General features: G+C 44.5%; 2 protein-coding genes across 6 annotated transcripts in view; one reads left to right on the top strand and one right to left on the bottom strand.

Moving 5' to 3' along the window:
• Nucleotides 1–93: 93 nt before the first annotated feature.
• Nucleotides 94–9,482, top strand: SLC2A8 (solute carrier family 2 member 8). Of its 2 annotated transcripts, none has more exons than XM_064171082.1 (10): nt 94–189; nt 485–546; nt 1,164–1,370; nt 2,566–2,665; nt 2,808–3,019; nt 4,489–4,632; nt 5,190–5,298; nt 6,072–6,245; nt 6,824–6,969; nt 7,108–9,482. In XM_064171082.1, the coding sequence occupies exons 1-10, from the start codon at nt 165–167 to the stop codon at nt 7,243–7,245; spliced, it is 1,317 nt and encodes a 438-aa protein (XP_064027152.1). In that variant the 5' UTR covers nt 94–164; the 3' UTR covers nt 7,246–9,482. The 2 variants fall into 2 exon arrangements, with proteins under 2 accessions (XP_064027152.1, XP_064027151.1); XM_064171081.1 differs by having other exon boundaries at nt 387–546.
• Nucleotides 9,483–14,040: 4,558 nt separating this feature from the next.
• GARNL3 (GTPase activating Rap/RanGAP domain like 3) overlaps nt 14,041–23,187 on the bottom strand; it is a 46,117-nt gene continuing 36,970 nt past the window's right edge. For all 4 annotated transcript variants that reach the window (XM_064171077.1, XM_064171078.1, XM_064171079.1 and 1 more), the window contains 9 exons: nt 22,568–22,740; nt 21,641–21,799; nt 20,002–20,068; nt 19,085–19,192; nt 18,577–18,695; nt 18,008–18,143; nt 16,599–16,808; nt 16,192–16,303; nt 14,041–14,510 (listed from right to left, as the gene is read on the bottom strand). In XM_064171077.1, coding sequence (XP_064027147.1) covers nt 14,354–14,510; nt 16,192–16,303; nt 16,599–16,808; nt 18,008–18,143; nt 18,577–18,695; nt 19,085–19,192; nt 20,002–20,068; nt 21,641–21,799; nt 22,568–22,740 — 1,241 coding nt within the window. In that variant the 3' untranslated portion in view covers nt 14,041–14,353. The remainder of the gene's footprint in view (nt 14,511–16,191; nt 16,304–16,598; nt 16,809–18,007; nt 18,144–18,576; nt 18,696–19,084; nt 19,193–20,001; nt 20,069–21,640; nt 21,800–22,567; nt 22,741–23,187) is intronic.

The following is a 23,187-nucleotide window of genomic DNA, read 5'->3' as shown; positions in this document are numbered from 1 at the left end:
GTTTCCGCCCGGCCCGCCCCTCTGGGCGCTGCGGCAGGCCCTGCGCGGGGGATCAGGCCCGGCCCGGCCCGCACCGCCGCCCGCACCGCCCGTGGAGAAGGGGCGCTGAGGCGCTCCCCGCAGGCAGGGCATGGCTGCAGAAGAGTCTCGCCCCTTGCTGGGCTATGCCGCGGCGGACTCGTACCCGAGGTGGGTGATCGCGGGCGCCGCCTCCCGCCGCCCCGCGGGCTCAGGGACGGTGCTGCGCGCCCGGGGGCTCGGCCGCGGCCGTGGCAAGCTCTGGGCCAAGCCCTCTGGCAGCCCTGCTCGAGCAGTCCCGGCCCTAGTGAGGGGCTGGAAGCGGGAGGTGGGGGCGGCGTGATCCTTGTCGGCCTCTTCTGCCTCAGAGTGCAGAACAAGAAGTTGTACCTGGCCACGTTCGCTGCTGTCTTGGGACCGCTTAGCTTTGGCTTCGTGCTGGGCTATAGCTCACCTGTTATTCCAGAGCTGAGGAAAATCAACGATCCCAAATTAAGATTGGACAGCAATCAAGCCTCATGGTTCGGGGTGAGTCGCTGTGTGATGCATTGCCACTGTGGGATTTCATGTGAAAAGGCAGGTTAAGAAGGTGCTGCTGATACGATGAGGGTTTGCAGAGTGAGGAAAAATGCAGATCTGAATAATGTACAGGGTTGTGTCAGGGCAGATTCAGGCTGGATGTTAGGAAGAAATTCCATTCCTGGAGGTGTTTTAAGAGGAGGCTGCATGAGGCACTTAGTGCCATGGGTTAGTTAAATAGAAGGTGTTGGGTGATAGGTTGGACTCGATGATCCTGGAGATCTCTTGCAACCTGGCTAGTTCTGTGATTCTAAACGTGGTGATTGATTGAGATCTCTCCAGAATGACAGTGCTGTAATGCTCTGATAACTTTGTGAGCATATCTGGTAAATGCTTCTCTTACTTCAACTTACTCTGCAGCCTCCCCTGGGCAGCCTGCTCCAGGCCTGTGTCACTCTCATAGCAAAGAAGTTTTAACTTGTGGTAATATTTTCCCCTGTAAGAGCCTGCAGACTCCTGCATGTTCATTTAGAAGCTTCTGTTTACGTTTCAATATTACAAAAGAAATGGCTATCTGATACTTGTTTTTATATGTGTCTAATAAATGTATTCTTTGGTTTTTGTAGTCACTGGTAACATTAGGAGCTGCTGCTGGAGGCATACTGGGAGGCTATCTCGTGGATAAAGTAGGGAGGAAGCTGAGCCTGATGCTGTGCTCCCTACCATATATTTTTGGATATCTGGTTGTTATCTCTGCTCAGAATGTTTGGATGCTCTATTTTGGACGAATGCTGTCAGGCTTAGCCAGTGGGATCACTTCACTTGTTGTTCCAGTAAGTAAGATGTTTTTCTGAGGGGGTGGGCACGTGTGGTGGGGGGTTTGTATAATGGCTGGCTGGTCCTTTCTCTGTAGCAATGCTGTAGATGGTTTGGGTGAATAGCCAAAGCAGCCTGTGGAGTTAGAATGTGCTGCTTTTCATATCATCATGTTTTGCTTGGTTTTCGTTGTGATGCTGTCCACAGAGTCTGTGTGCAGATGAGCTGTGCACTCTGAACCTCGTGGAGAATGAAAGAGTTGGCACTCTTAACAATGAATTAAAAATCTAAAAGGTTCATTGCAAACAGTTCTGTTTGTGGCTTGAGCTCTGTCCAGAGAGGTGATTCTCCCTCTCTACACCGCTCTCGTGAGACCTCACCTGGAGTACTGTGTCCAGTTCTGGAGCCACTATTACAAGAAAGGTATGGACATGATGGAACATGTCCAGAGAAGGACCATGAGGAGGAGGGCCATGAGGACGAGGCTGGAGCTCCTCTCCTATGGACAGACTGAGAGAGTTGGAGTTGTTAAGTTTGGAAAAGGGAAGGCTCTGAGGAGACCTTAGTGTGGCCTTCCAGCATTTGAAGGGGGCCTGCAAGAAAGCTGCTGAGGGACTTTTTAGGATGTCAGTGATAGGACTAGGGGGAATGGATCCAAGCTAGAGGAGGGGAGATTTAGATTAGACATTAGAAAGTTTTTCACCCTAAGGGTGGTGAGATACTGGAACAGGTTGCCCAGGGAGGTGGTGGAATATTTCTAAAGCAAGGCTGGATGTGGCTCTGGGCAAAGTGGAAATTGTCCCTGCCCATGGCAAGGGGGTTGGAACTGGATGATCCTTGAGGTCCCTTCCAACCCTGATAAATCTGTGACTCTGTGTTTATGCAAACCCTGCTCCAAGCTCTGCAATGCTTTATGATGATGTTTCTTTTTGAGCATGACCAACAAAGGCAGCTCTTAGTAATGCAAGTTCATTCACCTCTGGGATACCAATGCAGTGTCAGTGTTCTTCTGGCATAGGTCCTCCCTTTTTTCCAGGGTTTTCCTATCACCAGTACCCATCTATGAGATGGTAGCTCTCTACTCACTACATTTTGCTGAGGCTTTTTCTAAGGAGAGCAGTTTCTAGGAAATGCAGAAATTAATTCCTTGTCAAACCCCTGATCCAAAATTGGATAGAAATAATCATTAGATGTTTTCTCCCTGTGTTTTAGGTGTATATATCTGAAGTATCTCATCCTAAAGTCCGTGGTATGCTTGGCTCTTGTGTTCAGCTGATGGTGGTGACTGGCATACTGGGAGCCTACATTGCAGGTATTTGGGTCGGGGCTTTAGGTTACAAGAGACAATCAGTGCATGGAATGAAAGCACTGCACTGGAGAACTGAAAGGAGATCTGAGTTCCTACACCTGCTCCATGTTCACAGTCCTCTGGTTCTTTTCCTTTTGTCACCCAGGAATACAACTAGGATGGCAGTGGCTGGCAGTGTTGGGTTCTGTGCCACCCTGCATGATGGTGCTGTTGATGTCCTTCATGCCTGAGACACCCAGGTTCCTGCTGAGTCACAACCAGCTCTCTGAAGCCGTGGCTGCTCTGCGCTTCCTGCGAGGACCACAGGCAGACCACGAGTGGGAATGTCAGCAGATTGAAGCTGGTGTTCAAGAAGAGGTGATGGGAATCTTTTACTTTTACTATAGGGATAGTGTCTGATAACCCTACAGTGTAGTTAAGGGGCTTAGTTAACAGCCTTTGCCACAAGTGCTGGTCCAGACCTGCTTCCTCATACAAATAACATGCAGAAGCAAGGGAGAGTCTTTCAGTCTTCCTCTCCCTTTCAGCTGCTGCTGTTGCATTGGCTGCTGTCAGTGTACATAAATCACAGAATCAGACAGGTTGGAAGAGACCTCCAAGATCATCCTGGCCAACCTATCACCCAGCCCTAGCCAATCAACCAGACCATGGCACTAAGTGCCTCATCCAGGCTTTGCTTGAACACCTTCATGGATGGCAACTCCACCACCTCCCTAGGCAGCCCATTTCAATGCCAATCACTCTTGCTGGGAAGAACTTCCTCCTAACATCCAGCCTAGACCTCCCCTGGCACAACTTGAGATTGTGTCCCCTTGTTCTATTGCTGGTTGCTTGGGAGAAGAGACCAACCCCACCTGGCTACAGCCTCCTTTCAGGTAGTTGTAGACAGCAACAAGGTCACCCCTGAGCATCCTCTTTTCCAGGCTAAACAGCCCCAGCTTCCTCAGCCTCTCCTCACAGGGCTGTGTTCCAGGCCTCTCACCACCCTCATCACCCTTCTCTGGACCCATTCCAGTATCTCAACATCTCTTTGAATTGAGGGGCCCAGAACTGGACACAGCACTCAAGGTGTGGCCTGAGCAGTGCTGAGCACAGGGGCAGAGTAACCTCCTTTGTCCTGCTGGCCACACTGCTCCTGATCCAGGCCAGGATGCCATTGGCTCTGCTGCCCACCTGGGCACACTGCTGCCTCATGTTCAGCTACTATCTACCAGCACCCCCAGGTCCCTTTCTGCCTGGCTGCTCTCCAGACACTCTGTCTCCAGCCTGTAGCGCTGCTGGAGGTTGCTGTGGCTGAAGTGTAGAACCCTGCACTTGGCCTTGTTTAATCTCATCCCATTGGCATGAGCAGCAGTCAGGCTCTTGATCTTAACTAGTTGGCAGCTATCTGGTTTTTAGCTTTGGTTGGCAGTTCTGTAGGATCTTGCAGCAGCTGTGGCACTGATTTCCTGTTTGTGTTGTATGAATGCACTTTCTCTTCCTCTTCTAATAGAGTCACTTAGCCTCTTATGAGACATTTGCTTAAACAGGCAGGTCTGACTGATGCAGTTTGGTTTCTGCAAACCCTGAATTCATCCATGTTAACTTTTTTTCTACAAAGTACTGTCAATTTTTGTGTAGAACCTGGGAAAAGGGGAAAAATGCTTCTCAGATACTTCAAATGTAAACATTTTTGCAGCTAAGGAACTTAGTTTTGCTGAAGGGAAGGTGGGGAACTGCCTGAGTTTGAAGAGATTGGAATGTTCTGAGGAGGGTTTGTGGTGTTTTGTTCTTTGGCTTAAAATAGGAGTTTTTTCACCAAATCATCACTTACTCTTTGTTAACAGGAACTGAAACTCTCTGAATTTAAGAACCCCTCCATCTACAAGCCACTTCTTATTGGTGTGGCTCTGATGTTCTTCCAGCAAGTAACAGGCATTAATGCAGTTATGTTTTATGCAGAAACTATCTTTGAGGATGCAAATTTCAAGGTAATTTGGGTGTGTTTCTAACCTGACAAATGTGCTGCAGTTTCAGCTTGGTCAATGCTACAGAAAGTCTGATAACCAGAACAAACTGACCCAGTAATGATCCTGCCTGTGTCATAAATAACAGGCTTTTTGGGCTGGCTGGGATTTTAGATGCCTTCTTGACCCTGCTACTGTGGTATACCTGAGTGTTCTGGTGATCTGGGGGAGAAGGATGTTGTGTTTTGCTGGTCTGAAGCTTTGATACTGACAGAAATTCCTTCCTGATACAATCATCTTCCTATTAAACATCTGTTACCAGAGTTACACATGCAGTGGTGTAGAGAAAGCAAAACTCTGGGAAGAACCTGTGGCTTATGTTAAAGTTTGTTAAGAGACCAGGGTGCTATGTTGATTGATGATGTCTTCTTTCCTTTTTTCCCTCTCCCCTGCTGCCTCCCTCACCTTTGATTTCTGTAGCATAGTCTGTCTTCTTTCAGATGCAAGAAACAAACGCTTGATAAGTGATCCTCTTACCAGCCTGAAAGAGCAAACTCTCCCTACCTCTTACTTTATTTCAGGACAGCAGAATGGCTTCTGTTGTTGTGGGGTCCATACAAGTGTGTTTCACTGCTGTGGCTGCACTTATCATAGATAAAACGGGACGAAAAGTTCTGCTTTACATATCTGGTAAAACTTGTTACTGAATTCTGGTCAGTGAGAGAAATTACTCTCTATAGTACCACACTGCTATAGCATCATACTATGTAGCAGTATTAACTGATGGGGGAATTAAGTATTGCAATGTATGCATTTTTAAGTGGTTTGCTTTAAGATTTGGTGTAACTGTAGACTCCTAAGGGGAAACTATGATGTTATATTTACAGTGTGGGTGAAACTCCTTGAAACTACCTTTGTGTCTTCTTAACAGCCAGTTTTTGTTCTGAAATAGCCATGTCACTGAGACAGTTCTTACTGCTGTGATCACTTTGCTGCTTAATAAGATTCAGTGTACCTTCTTCTACCCAAGCTGACAACAAATGACTATTTCAAAGTAATTTCTCTGTGGCTGCTGCTACTTTCATAGAATTACAGAATTAACAAGGTTGGAAAAAGCCTCTTAAGATCAGCAAGTCCAACCTTTGTGGCACATTATGGTGTTTAGTTAGACAAGAATAAACAATTATGACTTTACAAGCAAATGTGCTAGATAAAGCTAGTTCTGTTTGATAGAGCTGTTGTGCTGCACACTCAGTAGTGATGACTGCTGCCAAGGCCAGTGTTTAAAATGCTTGGCTAACTTCCACTCTTGTCAAGGCCAGTGGTTGTTTCCAAGAACAGTATCTTTTGAGAGACACTTCTGTGAGTGCCAGCATGTCTTCTGAGTTCAAACCAGCTATGTTCTGTCTCTCAGAACACCCAAATAGCAACTAGTGACAGCTTGGTTATTGCTTGCTTTTCAGGGATAATCATGGCTCTCAGTACTGCATTGTTTGGCCTTTACTTTAAAGTGGTGCTTCCAAATGGAAACAACGCCTCAAATCCTGATGTGTGGTTCACTCTAAATGCAGCATCCCCAGGGACAGAAAGCAGCATGTCCTGGCTTGCAGTGGTGAGCCTAGGGCTCTTCGTTGCTGGTAAGTGGAACAGGCTTCTAGGTGGCCTTTACCCAACCCCCAAACTTCTGATGAATGTGTTCCCTTTTGTCACACCGTTGATGAATGGAAATGAGTTATGTCTTTGAGTGACCTTTCCAGTGTCAGCATTCACAGCCCTGCTGGCAGAGCTAGCAGCTTAGTTACATCAGTTCCCTAGAAAAGTAACTGATAGCTCCTTGTGCTACCAGAAGCAGGTTAAACTGCTGGAAAAAAAACAGGCTTGTAGCATCTTAGCCATGCTGAACTCTGCCATGCTGCAAGGCAGCAGCAGGTAGAAGCAGAGTTTCAAGCTGACCAACTTCAGAACCTTTGTGGCAAGAAGTTCTGCTTGTTAAGAATATTCTTGTAATTAATTTGATGCAAAGTGCACTAGTGCTGTTCCATGCTGCCCTAAAATAGCTTAAAATACCTTCTGGGAGCGGTACTTCATTACTGGAATCCTCCAAGAATTGAGACTGCAAATTCTAGTCCCTTTACTTGTCTAACTTGGGCATCATTCAGTCTTCCCTTTAACATGTACTTAACTGGCATTTATTCTCTGCTGTTTCTGACTGCAGGCTTTGCCCTTGGCTGGGGCCCTATTCCATGGCTGGTGATATCAGAAATCTTCCCCCTTAAAGCTCGAGGCATTTCGAGTGCTGCCTGCGTGCTAACCAACTGGATCATGGCCTTCTTGGTTACCAAAGAGTTTCAGGATCTCCTAGTAAGTGTTACAAGCTGAGGGGAGTTTATTAAAGATGCTCCTGAGAGAGCCTTGAGCCGGAGTCTTCTCTGGCAGTACAGCCAGATGTACAGCAGTGAGCTGCAGTAACCTTGAGGTTTGTTGTTTCCCCTCCCTCAGGCTTTCTTAACGTCTTACGGCACCTTCTGGCTCTTCTCCGTATTGTGCTGCCTAAATGTAACTTTTACAGCCTTTTATGTTCCTGAAACAAAAGGACAGACCCTGGAACAAATTGAGGCCTACTTCAGAAGATTTTAAAGCCTACAGCTTTTTATACTGATGTGAACCCTTCCCATCATGGACTATGGTGCTATGGTTGAAACTGAGTGCATCACCTGGGGGAGTCTGTTACTAAACTTGCTACCAAATCATTTTAATGACTTTTGTCAAAGCTGAACTCTTGGGGATTTTTAAGTAGCTGTGGGGAATCTGCACATACTTCTGCATGCTGCTCCCTGTGCTTAATCTTCCTTGTGCAAGTCTTGGGCATAACCTCTTTGATTCCTGTGTTCTTTTTACCTGGTGCAGACTGACAGCAATGGCCAAGGAGAAATGTGAATCTCTTTTTTTGCTTCCTAAGGTGTAAATTAAGATCTAATTTTGTATAAAATGAAATTTTCTTTGCTCCACTTTTCCCTTTCCCTTATAGCATGGTTACAGTGAAGCCATGAGTGATAGAGTCTGGCTACTGCTCATTTTACTTTGGTGTGGCTGCTGCTATGTCTGGAATGCCTGACCGTGGAATAAGGCTTGGTCCCAACCAGAGATGAATGAGTGGCTTTCATGGGTGTGAGTGTCACGCTGTTCAGGAATGCATTTAAATCACAAGGGATGCAAGTCACAGGAGAATGTATTTTAGCAATGCTTTTTCAAAAGGAATTACAAGCTCTTGGAGGCAGCAAGCATATACTCTTAGCCAGAACAGGAGAAAAACTCTATTTTGTAGTGTTAAGGGGTAAAAGATCTCAGACTGGAGCAGCTATGGAGTTCAAAAGATGCCTATAAAACACAAACCACTCTGGATTATAGTTCTTATCAAAGATGGGCAACGCTTCAGACACAAGCACCAGTCTCACACTTATGATACAGCACTTCAAGGAATAACATCTCTGAAACAACATCTCTAAAGAACTCAAATGGAAACAGTAATCCAGAGCTATCTGCAGTTGCTATCTCCTGACTCTTGTCTGCTGAACCATTTTGGAAAATCTATTAGCTCTGCATGTGTAAAAGAAAGGAGTGAGGTCAAATTTATGGTTTATTACATATGAAGGAATAAATCATCTGTTACTCCTTCACAAAGGTGATAAATGGCACTTAGAATAGTTCCAGCTGCAATAGGACTGTTTCTATTTGGATGTCACATCTAAACCACAAACCATACATACTATCACATGACAGTAAAAACAATGTAATACATCAGCAGTTAAGACAAGTGGTAGATAAAGAGTTTTTTGATCACAAACGTAGCAACAGTCTTAACAATATGCAGTTATTAAATTACAAAGCAGTCTGCTAACATTCAAAGACTTGGTTAAACCTGGTACTCCAGGTTGATGACACTTTTTGCATAAACCTTTAGAGACATTAACATTTTCCACTTGACCAGATAAATACCTTGGAGCTATAAATAAATATCCAGAAAATAATAATCTCTTAAATCTTCTCTTCCAATCATGTGCTGATGATTTCCAGTAGCAAACAGGAGTCAGTCAGTTGCAAGTCAGCAACAGGGTGAAGCAGCTAGGCAGTATACAGCTGGTGAAACTGTGCTCAACTAGTATGACTAGAAATACTTTCTGACCTGCATGCAATGCAGATGGTTGCTGCATACTGTCATTTGAGCTTTCCTGTGTTGTTCCTATCAGGTTCTCAGGGAATCATTTGTTCCTCCACAAAATCAGGCTAAGCCTATCTGAGAAAACACTGCCTGGACAGAATGGACAAGCACTGTGCGTGTGAACAGTGACATCAAGCTTAGCAATGACATTTTCACACACAGAAGGCAACAAACCTAATTCTGAAATACCTGGTTAATTGCAGATGGGATTTCCTCAACCCCCTGGATTTACTTTAAATTCCTCTATGTGACTTTTAATCCCTTAAAAGCTGTAGGAGAAATTACAACTATATACACATACCTATGTATAGTCATACATCTATGTGTATATACTGCCAAACCAAACCCCGAGGATCATCTCTCTGCCATGCACACTAAGCCAATGGCTCTGAGCTGCTGCAGCTGCAAGCACAAGTTACAGACCCACACCTTTAGGAAAACATGCATGAAGTGGAGCTCATGACTTGGTCAGTATCTGTAGAACACCAGAAAGTAAATGGCAGGAGCAGAGACCTTGAACATCTCTTAACTGTTTGTGTAATAGTGTTACAGTCCTTGGTGCCACCAGTCCCCTGCCCTACTGAGAACTCTAAATGTTTAGTTGACTGACAGTATTAAAATAAATAAATACATAAATAAAAGGGTTTTTAAAGCACTACTCTGGCTCTACCAATCAATTCCAAATGCTGGCACATGTATAGATAATCACAGGAAGGCAGAGAGCAGACTCACTGCATTAAGGGTGCCACTGTGGCACACGTTGCAAAAACCAACCAAACAAAACCAGCCCTCAGCCCCCAACAAATTGAAACGACCAAAACAAACCAATCAGCCCCCAAAACCCCAAACCAGGAGAGGCCTGTCATCACAATGTACCATCAGAACAGTTCCTACTTGTTCCTTCAGCAACAGAAAGCTGAAAGTATCCACACATCCATTCAGAGTCCAGATCTCTCACTGCCACAATATCACCCAGCCCTCTCAAACTGCATGTGGGTCATTATCTCTCCTCAGAAGGAACTGTTCTGTTCCTTCCAAACACGTTACAAATCTGCCACTAGAAGAAAGCTGGACAAAAACAACTGTTAGGCTGCAGCAGTTCCTTAAGACCAAACTGTCTAGACTGTAGAGGGGTTTGCAGAGCCTCAGCTGTAAAAGCTGTGTATTACGCATGTGAGAGACTTAACAGCTTGTGTGTCTCAGGGCTATTAAGTCCTAGTCACACTTGAAAGCTGTGGTGATGGTTTATGCACATCCTGTGATGTGAAGAGTAACTCGGTATGTTGCATCCTCCTTTTGAACAAACTCGAAATGCAGCATGGCACTGAGCAACCTGACACTGCTGCTGTTAGGAATGGAGGTGCAGGGGTTTGGGCACTGGACTAGATCTGCAGCAGTCCCTTTCAGCCTCAACTACTCTGTGATTGCACGCAGAGGAACATGAGTATGTTCCAAATGAACTGCCTGTAGGGCCTAATGCTTGCACCAAAGTAAGTGACATTCCTACAGTTTAGTCAGACTAAGGCACAGTGCTGAAGTGGTGACAGTACCATAAACCAGAAGGGGATAAGAGCCTCACCTCCTCCAACAAATCCAGCATGTGGGACAGAGAACATTTCTTGCAGAAACTTAGATCTGAGTCCAGAATGATGACCTTAGCTTGAGAGCAAATATTCCACCTGGTACAGTTCTTCCTTCACAGAAAAGGATTTTTTCCATCCACCTGCAGCAAGATTTTCCAGTACTCCTCTGGAATACTGGAGCAACAGCCCACCTTACACAGCTGCCAAGATTAGCTTTTCTCTCATCCATGGTCAGCCAACACCGAGAATGCAGGCTGAAGGCAGCTTTATCATGAGATGTGAAAGAAAGAAGGGTTGTGCTTAGGGTGGCCTCAGCTACAACGTGAGCTCAAGACTACTTTCTAACCTGCAGTGAGGAGTTGCATCAACATGCTGGAAAAGCAGAAGGGGAACAATACGGCTCTAAGACTGGAGTGAACAACAGCAAACTGTCCATCCCAGCAGCCTTCCAACAAGCCTTGCCATCTGACACTGGTCTAAAGTAGGAGAGGTTGCATAGCTGTATAAAACCCTTGCCCTTTAGAAGTGATGCAGAAGAGTTTACATATCACCAGTTGGCGTTTGGTTTGATTTTAATTAGCAGTCTGAATGGTGTGGATCTAGAGAGAAACCATGGCTAGAAGCTAGTTCAGAGCATGCCAACTAGCTGCACCAAGAGGCATGTACCTCATGGCTGTTCAGAGCCCACAGAAAGCACATCTTTGTACAATGGGTATTTGCCCAGCTGTGCCAGCATTTTTGCCTTACTGTGTGACTGTCTTGTGACACAACAAATGGGATAAGGACCTTCACAGAATTTGGTTCTTGTGGCTTGTGTCAAACAAAACTGGAACACTATTACCACACTCTCTGCCTTCTACCTAGACTCTGGGCTGCTCTTGTACTATAAGTAGGTAGTACACTACATATACATGACTGTAAAGCCTCAGCTACCGTCTCTAGGTGTCACAGAAACCAAAGTAATGCTGCCTGGTCCCTCCCAACTTGTTCTGTTTGATCCTGTATCACCTTTACACCCCCACAAGACACGCTGATAAATTACAGAAGCAACAGCTCCAGAAGTGGCAGCCTTGTTAAGGCACTTACATTAGGAATGAAGTCAGGACATTTGTTTCTAGGGTTCAGATCCTTCCTGTCCTATGAGAGTTAGTCTGTTAGGTCTGGTAGTTCCCACTGTGACCTGCTTAATGTGTGAGATGCAGGCTGTTAAGTGGAGCTATAGCAAAAAAATCAGGTGGGAGAAGGCAGTTGCTCAGCTTCTCTCTCCAAACTATACCAACATCCTGTTGCTGAGATGTACCATGAAGCTCATCTGATCTGGTTTAGCTTAAGCAATCAAATTTAATCTGCCTTCCTTACATTCCTGCTGTTCTGTATTTGCTAGATGTCATCAATGCTGTGATTACAGGCAGACCTTCGACGGATCTCACACACTTCCTCTTGCTTTACAGCCACTGCTGTGCTTCTGGTTAAAGGAAGGATCTCTTGCCTTATGCCCCCTCTTGCTGTAATTAGGCCTCAGTTGTGACACAAATGCTACATCTATGCACGTCCTGACAACCATCACAGCAGGTGGTCAGGCCTTCCTTGTTCTTGATGTCTCTAGTGCTCCATCTCTAAAGCTTGTCCTTTCAGGATGTGTTTGTATCTTGTTCTTCAAAGTAAGTATTTAAATCTCCATACACTGCTTCACTTGAGCTATGGTTTAGTCACGTTAAATCATGCTGGAACATCTGCAATAGGTTTAAAATCTGCTATCCTAACAGTGCAAGGCAAAGTTCCCAGTTAAAACTGTATTTTAACTAAAGCCCCAGTTTTGTCACCCACTGCTACAGTCTTTAGAAACGCACACACACACACACACAACCAAAAATGTACACATCAGGAAATCTGGTTACAGAAAAAGATGGTGCTTTTGCTTTCTAAAATCATCTAAGTGTGAGCAGCGCTTCCCAAAGTGGATCCAGTACGTCCACAAAAGTGTTTGCAGCTTCCAAAAGAATAAGTAAGCACCACAGGATACTTTCGAGAGTTTTAAACCTTAGCTGCCCAGATAAATAGGACAAAGTCAATGAACACCATCTCTAGAAGTAACATTCTCGAGAAGAATGACAAAGAATTGCAAAGACTTTGAGCTGGCACTTCCTTTTAGAGGCTCATTAAGGTTCACCCCACACACCTATGGGTGCAAAAGTACTACAATAACAGTAGCCACTAGATTCTGCTCCTAGATTAATTACTGTTGAAAATATTGCTTCTTCCCTCGATCAGCCACTCCAGCTGAGAGTAAGAATTGATCCTTTCAGATAAGGCCTTGCATATTTTCTTAAGGTGGAGCAATGAAGCCATTTTTTTTATATATATATATATCTATATATACAATAAATTGGGCAAAAAGTACTTTGCAAAAACAGTTTTACATTCAGACAGAGCAAGGCTAAAGGCACACATCTCCAGATGGTCATGCCTGGACAGAAAGTGAAATTGTTGACAGGTGAATGATCTCATAAAATAAAATGAAGGATACAGAAGTATTTCTACATATAGAAGAAGAACTAATTGCTAATAAAGCTAAGATCTTCATATATAAAAAGCTTGGAAGCATCACACTTTCATGGTTAAAAAAAACCCAAAACAAACAAAACCCTTTCAAAAATTGATTTTTTTGGCATAGAGGAAAGGGTTAAAAAACAAATAAATCAGAAAATCATGCTGTAAACATGAAACCCTGTCCTTGAACGCAACAAAAGATCTAAGGTGACTATTCCATCACAGAAAACTAGCTTCTTAGCAGTGGAATCTCAGCCTGGATCCAGTCAGAAAAGTATGAGTATCTGGAAGAATGACTGACACTGTTGGTGCAAGTGCAGCCAAGAGCTAATGTTGATGCCTGCACAGGAATCTTTGTGCAGTCAGAAAGAAAATCACAGAGTGTTAGGGGCTGGAAGGGACCTCAAAGCTCATCCAGTCTAACCCCCCTGCCAGAGCAGGATCACCTATACCAGATCATACAGGAACCCATCCAGGTGGGTCACGAGTATCTCCAGAGAGTGAGACACCACAATTCCCTCTGAAAATCAGGGGCTGGCTCTTCAGCCTGTCATCTGTAGGTGCACTGCAATAGCAGTTTTCCAGTAAACAGAGAAAACCAGGGCTTTTGTTGTTGTTGTTTTGGGCTTTTTTTTCCTGCTTGCCTTTGTGATGCTTTTATTTAAAACTTCAAATTCTGAAGGAACATTTCCAAAGTTCAGTGTTTTCTATAAAAAGTCTCTCTGCCCAAGGATTCTTCACACCCAAACGGTTTTCAAGTGTCTCCATAAACAAAAAGGTGCATGGACAGGTCAGAGCAAAGAAAGCAGCATCTTCAGACCTTACCTGATTTTTATAGGACAGCCTGGATTCTTCAGTGAACACACCACAGCTGCATCATTTCAAGGACAGACTGCACTGTTTGGAAAGACTGCACTTGCAAGCCTTTTGTTTCGCTTTGCTTTGTTTTTAAGACTGAAAAACCAAAAGGAGCAATTTGTGTGTTATAAAATTCCTCTTCCCATATGACTTACACTGTTGGAAAACAACTCGTGGTGGTTAAGAACAGCAATTCACTGAGTGTCATTCAGGTACCTCAAATTATAAGGAGGTCAGAACAAGTAACGCTTTTTATTTCCTTCGGTTTCAGCCTCAACCTCTCTTTGATTACCTACTGTTAGAAATGCCACAAAAAGTAATGGTTCATTAACTGAGAAAAGAAAACATAACCTATCTCAGAGATATAAGCATCACCAAATCAGGCTGAGCTAGCCAGAACAACATGGGTTCTATAAAGATTAATCACCAATACTTCCAGCCACATTTTACCACTAGAAGCAGTGTTTGTGACATTCCCATAGAGCTCACAGAGTTGTAAGAAAACGTGAAGTAAAGAAGGGGTTTAAGAGTATCTTCACTTCAAGTCAATGAAGTCTTCATCATATAAAGAAATGGGCTGAAATGGACAGCTGGAGGGTGAGCTCTCCTCCCTGTTTGCCAAAGTGTCGGGATCTGAACTAGTGGAAAGGTGACGGCCTTCAGAAAAGCTTTCAAAGGAGCTTGAGATTATCCTGCAAAGAGAAAGACAAAGACAAATGTTACTAAAGAAGTACACAGGTCAGTGGCTACTTCTAGATTCAAGCAAGTTACCCTAAAGAGAGAGGCAGAGCATTAAAACTTGAGTTTCTTTCTATTTCACTCTACTGACAACTGTCACAATGCCAGGTTAATGAAGCCTCCTACCCAGATGGTCTCCAAGGAGTGAATCAGTGGTTCCAAGCAGTAGTGTGACATTGCAGCAGAGTGTTTATTTGTGTTGGTAATCTCAGTCATCTGTATCTTGGCTGAACTCTGCCACTACTCTAGACAAACACAGGTTATGAAAACAGAGAAAAGGAGACTTGGCAGTCAGGGCAGGCAAGCAGAGCCAAACAGACAATGCTATGGGGCTTCTCTGCAAAACTGATTCTGGAAAGGACAACACAAGAGCATACAAAGGGAACAGCAAGTGAGGCTGCAGAGTGCAGATCTAGTAGTCCAAATCCTAATCACAGAATTAAAATGTTAGGGGTTGGAAGGGACCTCTAGAGATCATCCAGTCCAACCTCCCTGCCAAAGCAGGATCACCTAGGGCAGCTCATACAGGAAAGCATCCAGGCGGGTTTTGAAAGTCTCCAGAGAAGGAGACTTAACAACCTCTCTGGGCAGCCTGTTCCACTGCTCCATCACCCTCACCATCAAGATTACAGGCCCAGTGGCAGCAGGACCTCACAAAAACCCATTTAGCCTTCCTTTGCTCATTAAAATATCTTTAGCAGAAACTACAGAATCAGAGAATTAATCAGGCTGAAGAAGATCTCTGAAATCATCAAGTCCAACCTATCACCTAACCCTTCTGATTAACTAAACCATGGCACTGAGTGCCTCATCCAGCCTCCTTTGAAACACCTCCGGGGATGGTGACTCCATCACCTCACCAAGCAGCCCATTCCAAAGGGCAATCATTTCTTAGGAGTATTCAGATGCTCTAACAAACATGTTAGCATGAAATTCACATTGTCTCAGTCAGCTCAGCATGAATCACAGAATCATAGAATCAGTCAGGGTTGGAAGGGACCACAAGGATCATCGAGTTCCAACCCCCCTGCCATGCCCAAGGACACCCTACCCTAGAGCAGGCTGCCCACAGCCTTATCCAGCCTGGCTCTAAACACCTCCAGGGACGGGGCCTCAACTACCTCCCTGGGCAACCCATTCCAGGCTCTCACCACTCCTCTCATGCTGAACAACTTCCTCCTCACGTCCATTCTGAATCTCCTCACCTCCAGCTTTGCTCCATCCCCCCAGTCCTGTCACTCCCTGACAGCCTAAAAAGTCCCTCCCCAGCTTTTTTGTAGGCACCCTTCAGATACTGAAAGGCCACAAGAAAGTCACCTGGGAGCCTCCTCTTCTCCAGACTGCACAGCCTCAACTCTTTCAGTCTGTCCTCATAGCAGAGCTGCTGCAGCCCTCTGAGCATCTTTGTGGCCCTTCTCTAGACTCACTCCAGCATCTCCACATCCCTCTTGTAATAGGGGCTCCAGAACTGGATGCAGTACTTCAGATGGGGTCTCACCAGAGTGGAGTAGAGAGGGAGAATCACCTCCCTCGACCTGCTGGCCACACTTCTCCTGCTGCAGCCCAATGACCACCTCTGAAAACATTCACAGCCTGGCAGTTTCTTCTCCAACACCAGCACACTTGTGTATTTACCTGTCACTACTAGTTGATCTTACTGCTCCCTGCTTGGGGTCTGACTGTCTTCGAGGAGCCTTTTTTTGCTTCTGTGCGCTTTCTGTCTTGGGTATAGGCTCATCCAAGAGGCCTCAACAAAGGAATAAAAGACTTAATACTCTTAACAGACAACAAAGCATTCATGAAAACACAAAGTTATCCTTCACTGCTTTGTATTATTAACTACATAGTTTCTGCCTGGCTGAGATATGGTCACTTTGTACGTGACCAGACCCCAGCTAGGCTCTCTGCAAATGTTTTCTCACAGTTCCATTGGTTTGTTTTCACTCTTTATTTAGGAATGCAGGTTGCATGTTACAAATGTGACGGTCCAAAGCTCAGAAGTTATATATTTGGCAATACACTGAAGAAGGAGGGGAGCTTACCCAGCAATTCTTTACGTGTCCTGCTTGCAATTTCTTTGATCTCCATACGAGATAAGGACAGTGAGTGAGTAACTGGAAGAGGGGCAATGCCAGTGGGTGTTGTAGTAGTGATGACCTTGGGAGCCAAAGGTGACTTCAGAGGTCGTTCAATGCTTCGCCCAACCAGATTACTGAGAGGAATTTTGTAGAGATTTTTGCATGGAATTTCAGCTGGAAAACAGAAGGAAAACAAACATGTCACACTTCAGCAGTGGAGTCAGTTCTTAAAACCTCCAAACGGAAAGTTAAGAGAGGTTGTGGAGTCTCCTTCTCTGGAGACATTCAAAACCTGCCTGGACCTGTTCCTGTGTGACCTACTGGAGGTGATCCTGCTCTGGTAGGAGGGTTTGGATTGGATGATCATTCCAATCCTTAACGTTCTGGGATTCTGTGAGGAGTTATTCTCATTGTTCTGGATGCTTTTTGACTCAAAGATTGTTCTTGCCCTAGAGATCTTTCAGTATAAAAATGCTAGGATGAGCAGGAAATCCAACCACAGTGTGCAGATTTGCAATCTGACTTTAAGAGTGCCATGGTTTAGCCCCAGATGGTAACTAAACACCATCCAGCCACTTGCTACACAAACCTTAAACTGAGAGGAAAAAGCTGGCTCCTGGTGATGTGATGAATCAGCAGCAGAACAGGGAAGTAAATTCACATGCCTTGAGGCTGGTATTCTGACTATTACACCACAACTCTGTCCTCTGTTCAGTGCTCCCCATGTATTTAATACATTGTTAGTAAATTTGAGCCTGGATTTGAGTGATATAAAACAGAACATGTTTTCCTAATCCCTAGAAGAAAAACCCAACAACTTACCACCAAATAGCACTGCCTTTTAAAAACTGAACTTATGATTCCTTTCTCCTTTTCCCTTCTGCAGCAGCAGACTGAAGTGAGGAAGAGACACACACATCTTGCATTACCTAGCTGATGTTCCCTTGTTTCTCCATTACTGTTTCCTTATAGATTGCTTGTTCACATTATGCCAGATTGATTGTGCAAACTCCTTGGAGGCTAGAATTTCTCCTTACTTTTGGTTTGCAGAAGAGCTTTAACCAACCAGTGGTATTTTGGAGGTTTTTTTACCTCTTTTTGCATCAATCTTGGCCATATTGCCAAAGGCTTATCACAGTACTGAAGCTTAACTCCTCCAGAACAGTGCTATCAGGCATTTAGCAGAGATATTAAGGGGCAGAAGCAGAGCCAAGTGCCTCACATCTGTGGATAAGCAGAAAATCACTATCTTATAGATACTCAAAATCTTTTGCCTGACCAATTTTATCTCACTAAAGATCATCTGCACCAAGATGTGAGAGCTGTTGGAATGATCTGAGATTGTAATTTGAGCTGCCTGGACTCCACATTACCTTCCAGAGAAGAAAGAGGAGATTCTGGCATTTCATGAGCTGCCGGTGTTTGAGGAGAACTCGTTGAACTCATTTCCTTAGAGCTGCTGTCAGATGATCCACTCACAGCAGCAGCAGCTTTAAAATAAATATCTGACTGAAATGACAAATTACTCATCATTAGTACACCCAGACTTCCTTACCCATCTTCCAGGTAAGAGCTCAAACATTTGCCCACTCTGTTTTATCGCCACTATTGCTGTATTGCTGCCCAGTCAACTAAGAGCTGGTCATGGAAAAGCTATCCCACTGCAAGTGGAGGGAACACCTGTAACATTGAGGATAGCATTTGCCCCATCAACAGTCAAGCATCTCAGATCTGCATTACTTTGAGCAATAAAGAACAGTGAGATCAATTCTGATTCTCTTTGTACTTGACATAAATTAAGAGCACACAGACGAACAATTACCATGGATCAAGTAGCACATGTTTCAGGTTTGGCTTGTTTGATTTTTAGTGGCAACTTTTTACATGAATTAGATGCCAACATATGACAGAAACATTCGAACATGATTTTCATGTGTCTTACCCTTGATGCTACAAGTTGAAGCTCAGGCACAACTGCTGTGTGGACTAAGTTCCCATTCACCACTAACCGGATCTCAATGGAATCCGTAGTGAAGGCAAGGATGTAAGGGAAAGCACAGACTGCAGTGAAACAAAAATCATTTGGCAAGGAGAAATGGTTAATGTAAATGACTCCTGGATATGTTCTTGAGTATCTGACCTCTTCTGGCATCTCCCTTTCCTACGAAAAGAGCTGTCTAACATACTGAGCTACATCAAGCCTAAAGAAGGCTTCACTCTCCATGCCTGGAGAAAATGAAGAACAGAAAAAAAGAGTAAGGGAAAAAGGTTCAGCAAAGGAAGAACTTGGCACTAATTATAAATTACCATATGCAGAAACTTAATTGAAGTGGCATCATGAATGTAACATGCTTATTCCTAGCACATATAATGTAACTCCACTAACAGCCAAATACGAACCTAAAGTGTACTGAAAGAACAGAGACAGATTATCTGAGAGTTTTTCTTACCAACAGCATAAGGAACTTGATTCCAGCTGAACTGGAAGTCATAGGCTGATGGCTGGATCAGAGGAGAGCCTCCATTGAAAGGATATACCTTTCTGTATTGGCAAACATCTGTAACAGAAGAGGAAAGAAGCATCCCATCACCTGACACCGCCTGTGCCAAACACCAGCGTTATGGGCAGGCTCTGCAGAAGTGAGGGCATTATGTACATAATCCAACATCTATGCAGGAGCCTCTTCATATCTGAACAGGTAAGGGAAATGTGCTTCCTCTGCAAACACAGCATCTGAGAGATGAAAAGACCTGCATTTTAATAAGTTCTCATATTTCACAAAGTAAGTGTAACTCTGTTTCAAGAGATATCAGCTCCTTATCTTGCAACTATGACAGAGGAGCAGGCAAGAAAAATCCAGCCAGCAGTGTCTGCAGAACTGCACCCCTCTGCCCTTCAAGCAACCATAGGCTAGCAGAGTTGATGTTGAAGACTGTTAAATACACAGGATATTACAGACACCAAGATTTCATCAATCATATAACCTGTGAACCTACTTCTTAGTTGCTGTAATGACTTTGAAATGAAGCCTTTCTAGGAGTCAGACATGAGTGCTGGCTTACACAGCTGCCTACTGGCAATGCAGTTAAATCCAAAAGAATGTATATTTAAAACCATGCCATGAAACACTTGCATTGGTTTAAAATACAGCTCCAGACTCCAATGCAAAAAGAATTCTATATGAAAATTAAGGTATTACCATTTTCAGCCTTTCCTAAACACTTACAGTTATAACACAACACAAGACCAGCTTCACCATCTTCATAGACATCAACAGCTTTAAATCATAGCTCCAGAATCCAATTAAAAAAGAATTCTATATGTAAGTTAAGGTATTACCCTTTTCAGTCTTCCCTAAATACTTACAGTTATAACACAACAGAAGACCAGCTTCACCATCTTCATAGACATCAATAGCTGCAACAAAGTTAACCTGCAATGATGATGGGAAAGAGTAAGTCAGAGGACAGCGAGGGCATTACTACCAGGTTCTGACTAATAAGCAATACAATCAGTTAGAGGAGTGCACAACTATAGAGTTAAAAGCACACAAAAAAAATCCAAAGTAAAAAAAAAACACACAAAACTATCGACTAAGAAGGGAGAAAAATTAATTTATGCTGACAGTAATACTCCAGAGCCTGAAAAACAGGCTCTTTCCTCTATCATGTCATACCTGATACCTGCCTCTCTTGGGAGTGATTATTAGCACATATACCAAAAGAAAAAAATCACAGAATCACACAGAATCACAGAATTAACAGGTTGGAAAAGACTTCTGGGATCATCGAGTCCAACCTACCACCTAACGCTTTCAATCAACTAAACCATAGAATCATAGAATCAACCAGTTTGGAAGAGACCTCCAAGATCATCCAGTCCCATCTATCGCCCAGCCTTGTCCAATCAAACAGACCATGGCACTAAGTGCCTCATCCAGGCTTTTTCTGAACACCTCCAGGGATGGTGACTCCACCACCTCCCTGGGTAGCCCACTCCAATGCCAGTCACTCTCTCTGGGAAGAACTTCCTCCTAATATCCAGCCTAGACCTCCCCCAACACAACTTGAGACTGTGTCCCCTTGTTCTGCAGCTGGTTGCTTGGGAGAAAAAACCAACCCCAGCTGGCTACAGCCTCCCTTCAGGTAGTTCAGTCCCTGAGCCTTCTCTTCTCCAGGCTGCACACTCCCAGCTCTCTCAGCCTCTCCTCACAGGGCTGTGCTCCAGGCCCCTCAAGAGCTTCATCACCCTTCTCTGCACACATTCCAGTACTTCAACATCTCTCTTGAATTGAGGAACCCAGAACTGGACACAGTACTCAAGGTGTGGCCTGACCAGTGCTGAGTACAGGGGCAGAAGAACCTCCCTTGTCCTACTGGCCACACCGTTCCTGATACAGGCCAGGATGCCATTGGCTCTCCTGGCCACTTGGGCACACTGCTGGTTCATGTTCAGCTACTATCTACCAGCATCCCCAGTTCTCTTTCTTCCTGACTGCTCTCCAGACACTCTGTCCCCAGCCTGTAGCACTACTTGTGGTTGTTATGGCCAAAGTGTAGAACTCTGCACTTGGCCTTGTTCAATCTCATCCCACTGGCACTAAGTGCCTCATCCAGTCTCTTTAAACACCTCCAGGGATGGTGACTCCACCACCTCCCCAGACAGCCCATTCCAATGGGCAATCTCTCTTTCTGTGAAGAATTTCTTCCTAATGTCCAGCCTAAACCTGCCCTGGCACAGTTTGAGGCTGTGTCCTCTTATTCTGTGTCACTGGGTGCCTGGGAGAAGTGACCAATCCCTGCCTGGCTACAACCTTCTTTCAGGTAGTTGTAAACAGCATGTCCTAAAGAAGAGCTTACAGAAGCAAAAAGTGATACAGGAGGATCTCTGTAAGTTACACTCCCATAAGGTCAGCACAGGATGTACAGAGAAATGATTCTCTGATGCTGTTAAATTATGGGCAATGTGGTTCTGGAAGAAAATAGTTTGAATGGTTAAAACTTACCTTGTTTGCTTCAACATGATGCAGTCTATAGGACTCCCCAGTACTCTCATTAACTAAATCAAACTGGTGCCGATACGCTACACAGATCATATTGTCACTGTCTCCAGTAGGGCCATCCACCAATGCCATCACCACTGGAGGGTCAGAAAGGCATATTTCCTAGAATACAATAACAGAATTATTCTCTTTTTCACAAGCTCCTGCTGTGGCTGCTTGTAGGTGCCCCAGGAATTCAAAGGGACGTGCTCTAAAGCACAGAAACACCATAAAGAACCTGGAAGGTTTCTTTGGCATATGTATGATGTTGAGTGCTGTGTCCAGTTCTGGGCCCCTCAGTTTAAGAAAGATGTTGAGGTGCCTGAAGGTGTCCAGAGAAGGGCACCAAGGCTGGTGAGGGGGCTGGAGCACAAGCCCTAGGAGGAGAGGCTGAAGGAGCTGGGAGTGTTTAGCCTGGAGAAGAGACCTCATTGCTCTCTACAACTATCTGAAGAGAGGTTGTAGACAGGTGGAGGTGGTCTCTTCTCCCAGACAATCAGTTACAGAACAAGGGGACACAGTCTCAAGCTACACTAGGGCAGGTTTAGGCAAAAGTTCTTGGCAGAAGTTCTGCCATTAGGAAGAAGTTCTTGGCAGAAAGAGTGACTGGCATTGGAATGGGCTGCCTGGGGAGGTGGTGGAGTCACCATCTCTGGAGGTGTTTAAAAGGAGACTGGATGAGGCACTTATTGCCATGGTTTAGTCGACTGGACAGGGCTGGGTGATAGGTTGCACTTGATGTCGAAGGTCTTTTCCAACCTGGTTAAATCTGTGATGGAACTCCAGCATGTGGCTCCTCACTTATTTCCCTGCATGCTCTCTGGCTTCCCCTCAACCCCACCAGCTGTGTGCTGCCCAGTTTAAGGTAATGAGTGATAAGATTGCACTTACTCGGATGTACTGGAACTCCTCCACGGGAGATTCAGATGAGGAGAGCAGAGAGCTGCTGGTAGAACTGGTGCATGGATTGTACTTCTTTGTGACGAGAAGCAGCTTGTTCCGAATGGCCACAACAACCCTTAGCTCACTGCCATGGTGAGTATTAATGGCATACAAATGGCAGCCTGAGGGAATAATGCTTCAGATGGTAAGTGCTTGGGCTAGGGTGTGCTTTTTTGTCCTGTATTTCTGTGATGATGAGTACAACAAAGTTTTGGTGCATGACTTAGCAAAACAGAATTGCAAACCTCCCAACAGGATAACATCAGCTTCTAGAAAAAGACAGAAGGCTGTGACTCTTTGGAAGTTTACTTTTGCCCTTACTCCTTTTGCAACTAAAGGCTAACTACATGGATTTTTGCTATTCAGCAGGTCCCAGCTTTCCAAAGCAGCCTGCTTTTGAAGACCAGAAAATGTTTGTATCTATGAAAATAATTTGCAACACTCAAACTAAATTAAACACTACCATTTAACAGAGATTTGCCAGTGTTCCCCCATTTCAAAATGCTTTTATTTCACTCTAATGTCCCTGCATAATTCTTTTCACACTCCTCAACCCCAAAAAGCAACAC

The sequence above is a fragment of the Pogoniulus pusillus genome, chromosome 35 (assembly GCF_015220805.1).
Source record: "Pogoniulus pusillus isolate bPogPus1 chromosome 35, bPogPus1.pri, whole genome shotgun sequence".
Classification (NCBI taxonomy): domain Eukaryota; kingdom Metazoa; phylum Chordata; class Aves; order Piciformes; family Lybiidae; genus Pogoniulus; species Pogoniulus pusillus.
This window is presented reverse-complemented; position numbering and strand designations above follow the sequence as displayed.

What these genes read in the sequence shown, in the direction of transcription:
- SLC2A8 (XM_064171081.1), top strand. Translation starts at nt 131, where the DNA reads ATGGCTGCAGAAGAGTCTCGCCCCTTGCTGGGCTATGCCGCGGCGGAC. An exon ending in ATCAAGCCTCATGGTTCGGG is followed by an intron (nt 547 to 1,163) that starts GTGAGTCGCTGT and finishes TGGTTTTTGTAG; the next exon opens with TCACTGGTAACATTAGGAGC. An exon ending in CCTAGGGCTCTTCGTTGCTG is followed by an intron (nt 6,246 to 6,823) that starts GTAAGTGGAACA and finishes TTCTGACTGCAG; the next exon opens with GCTTTGCCCTTGGCTGGGGC.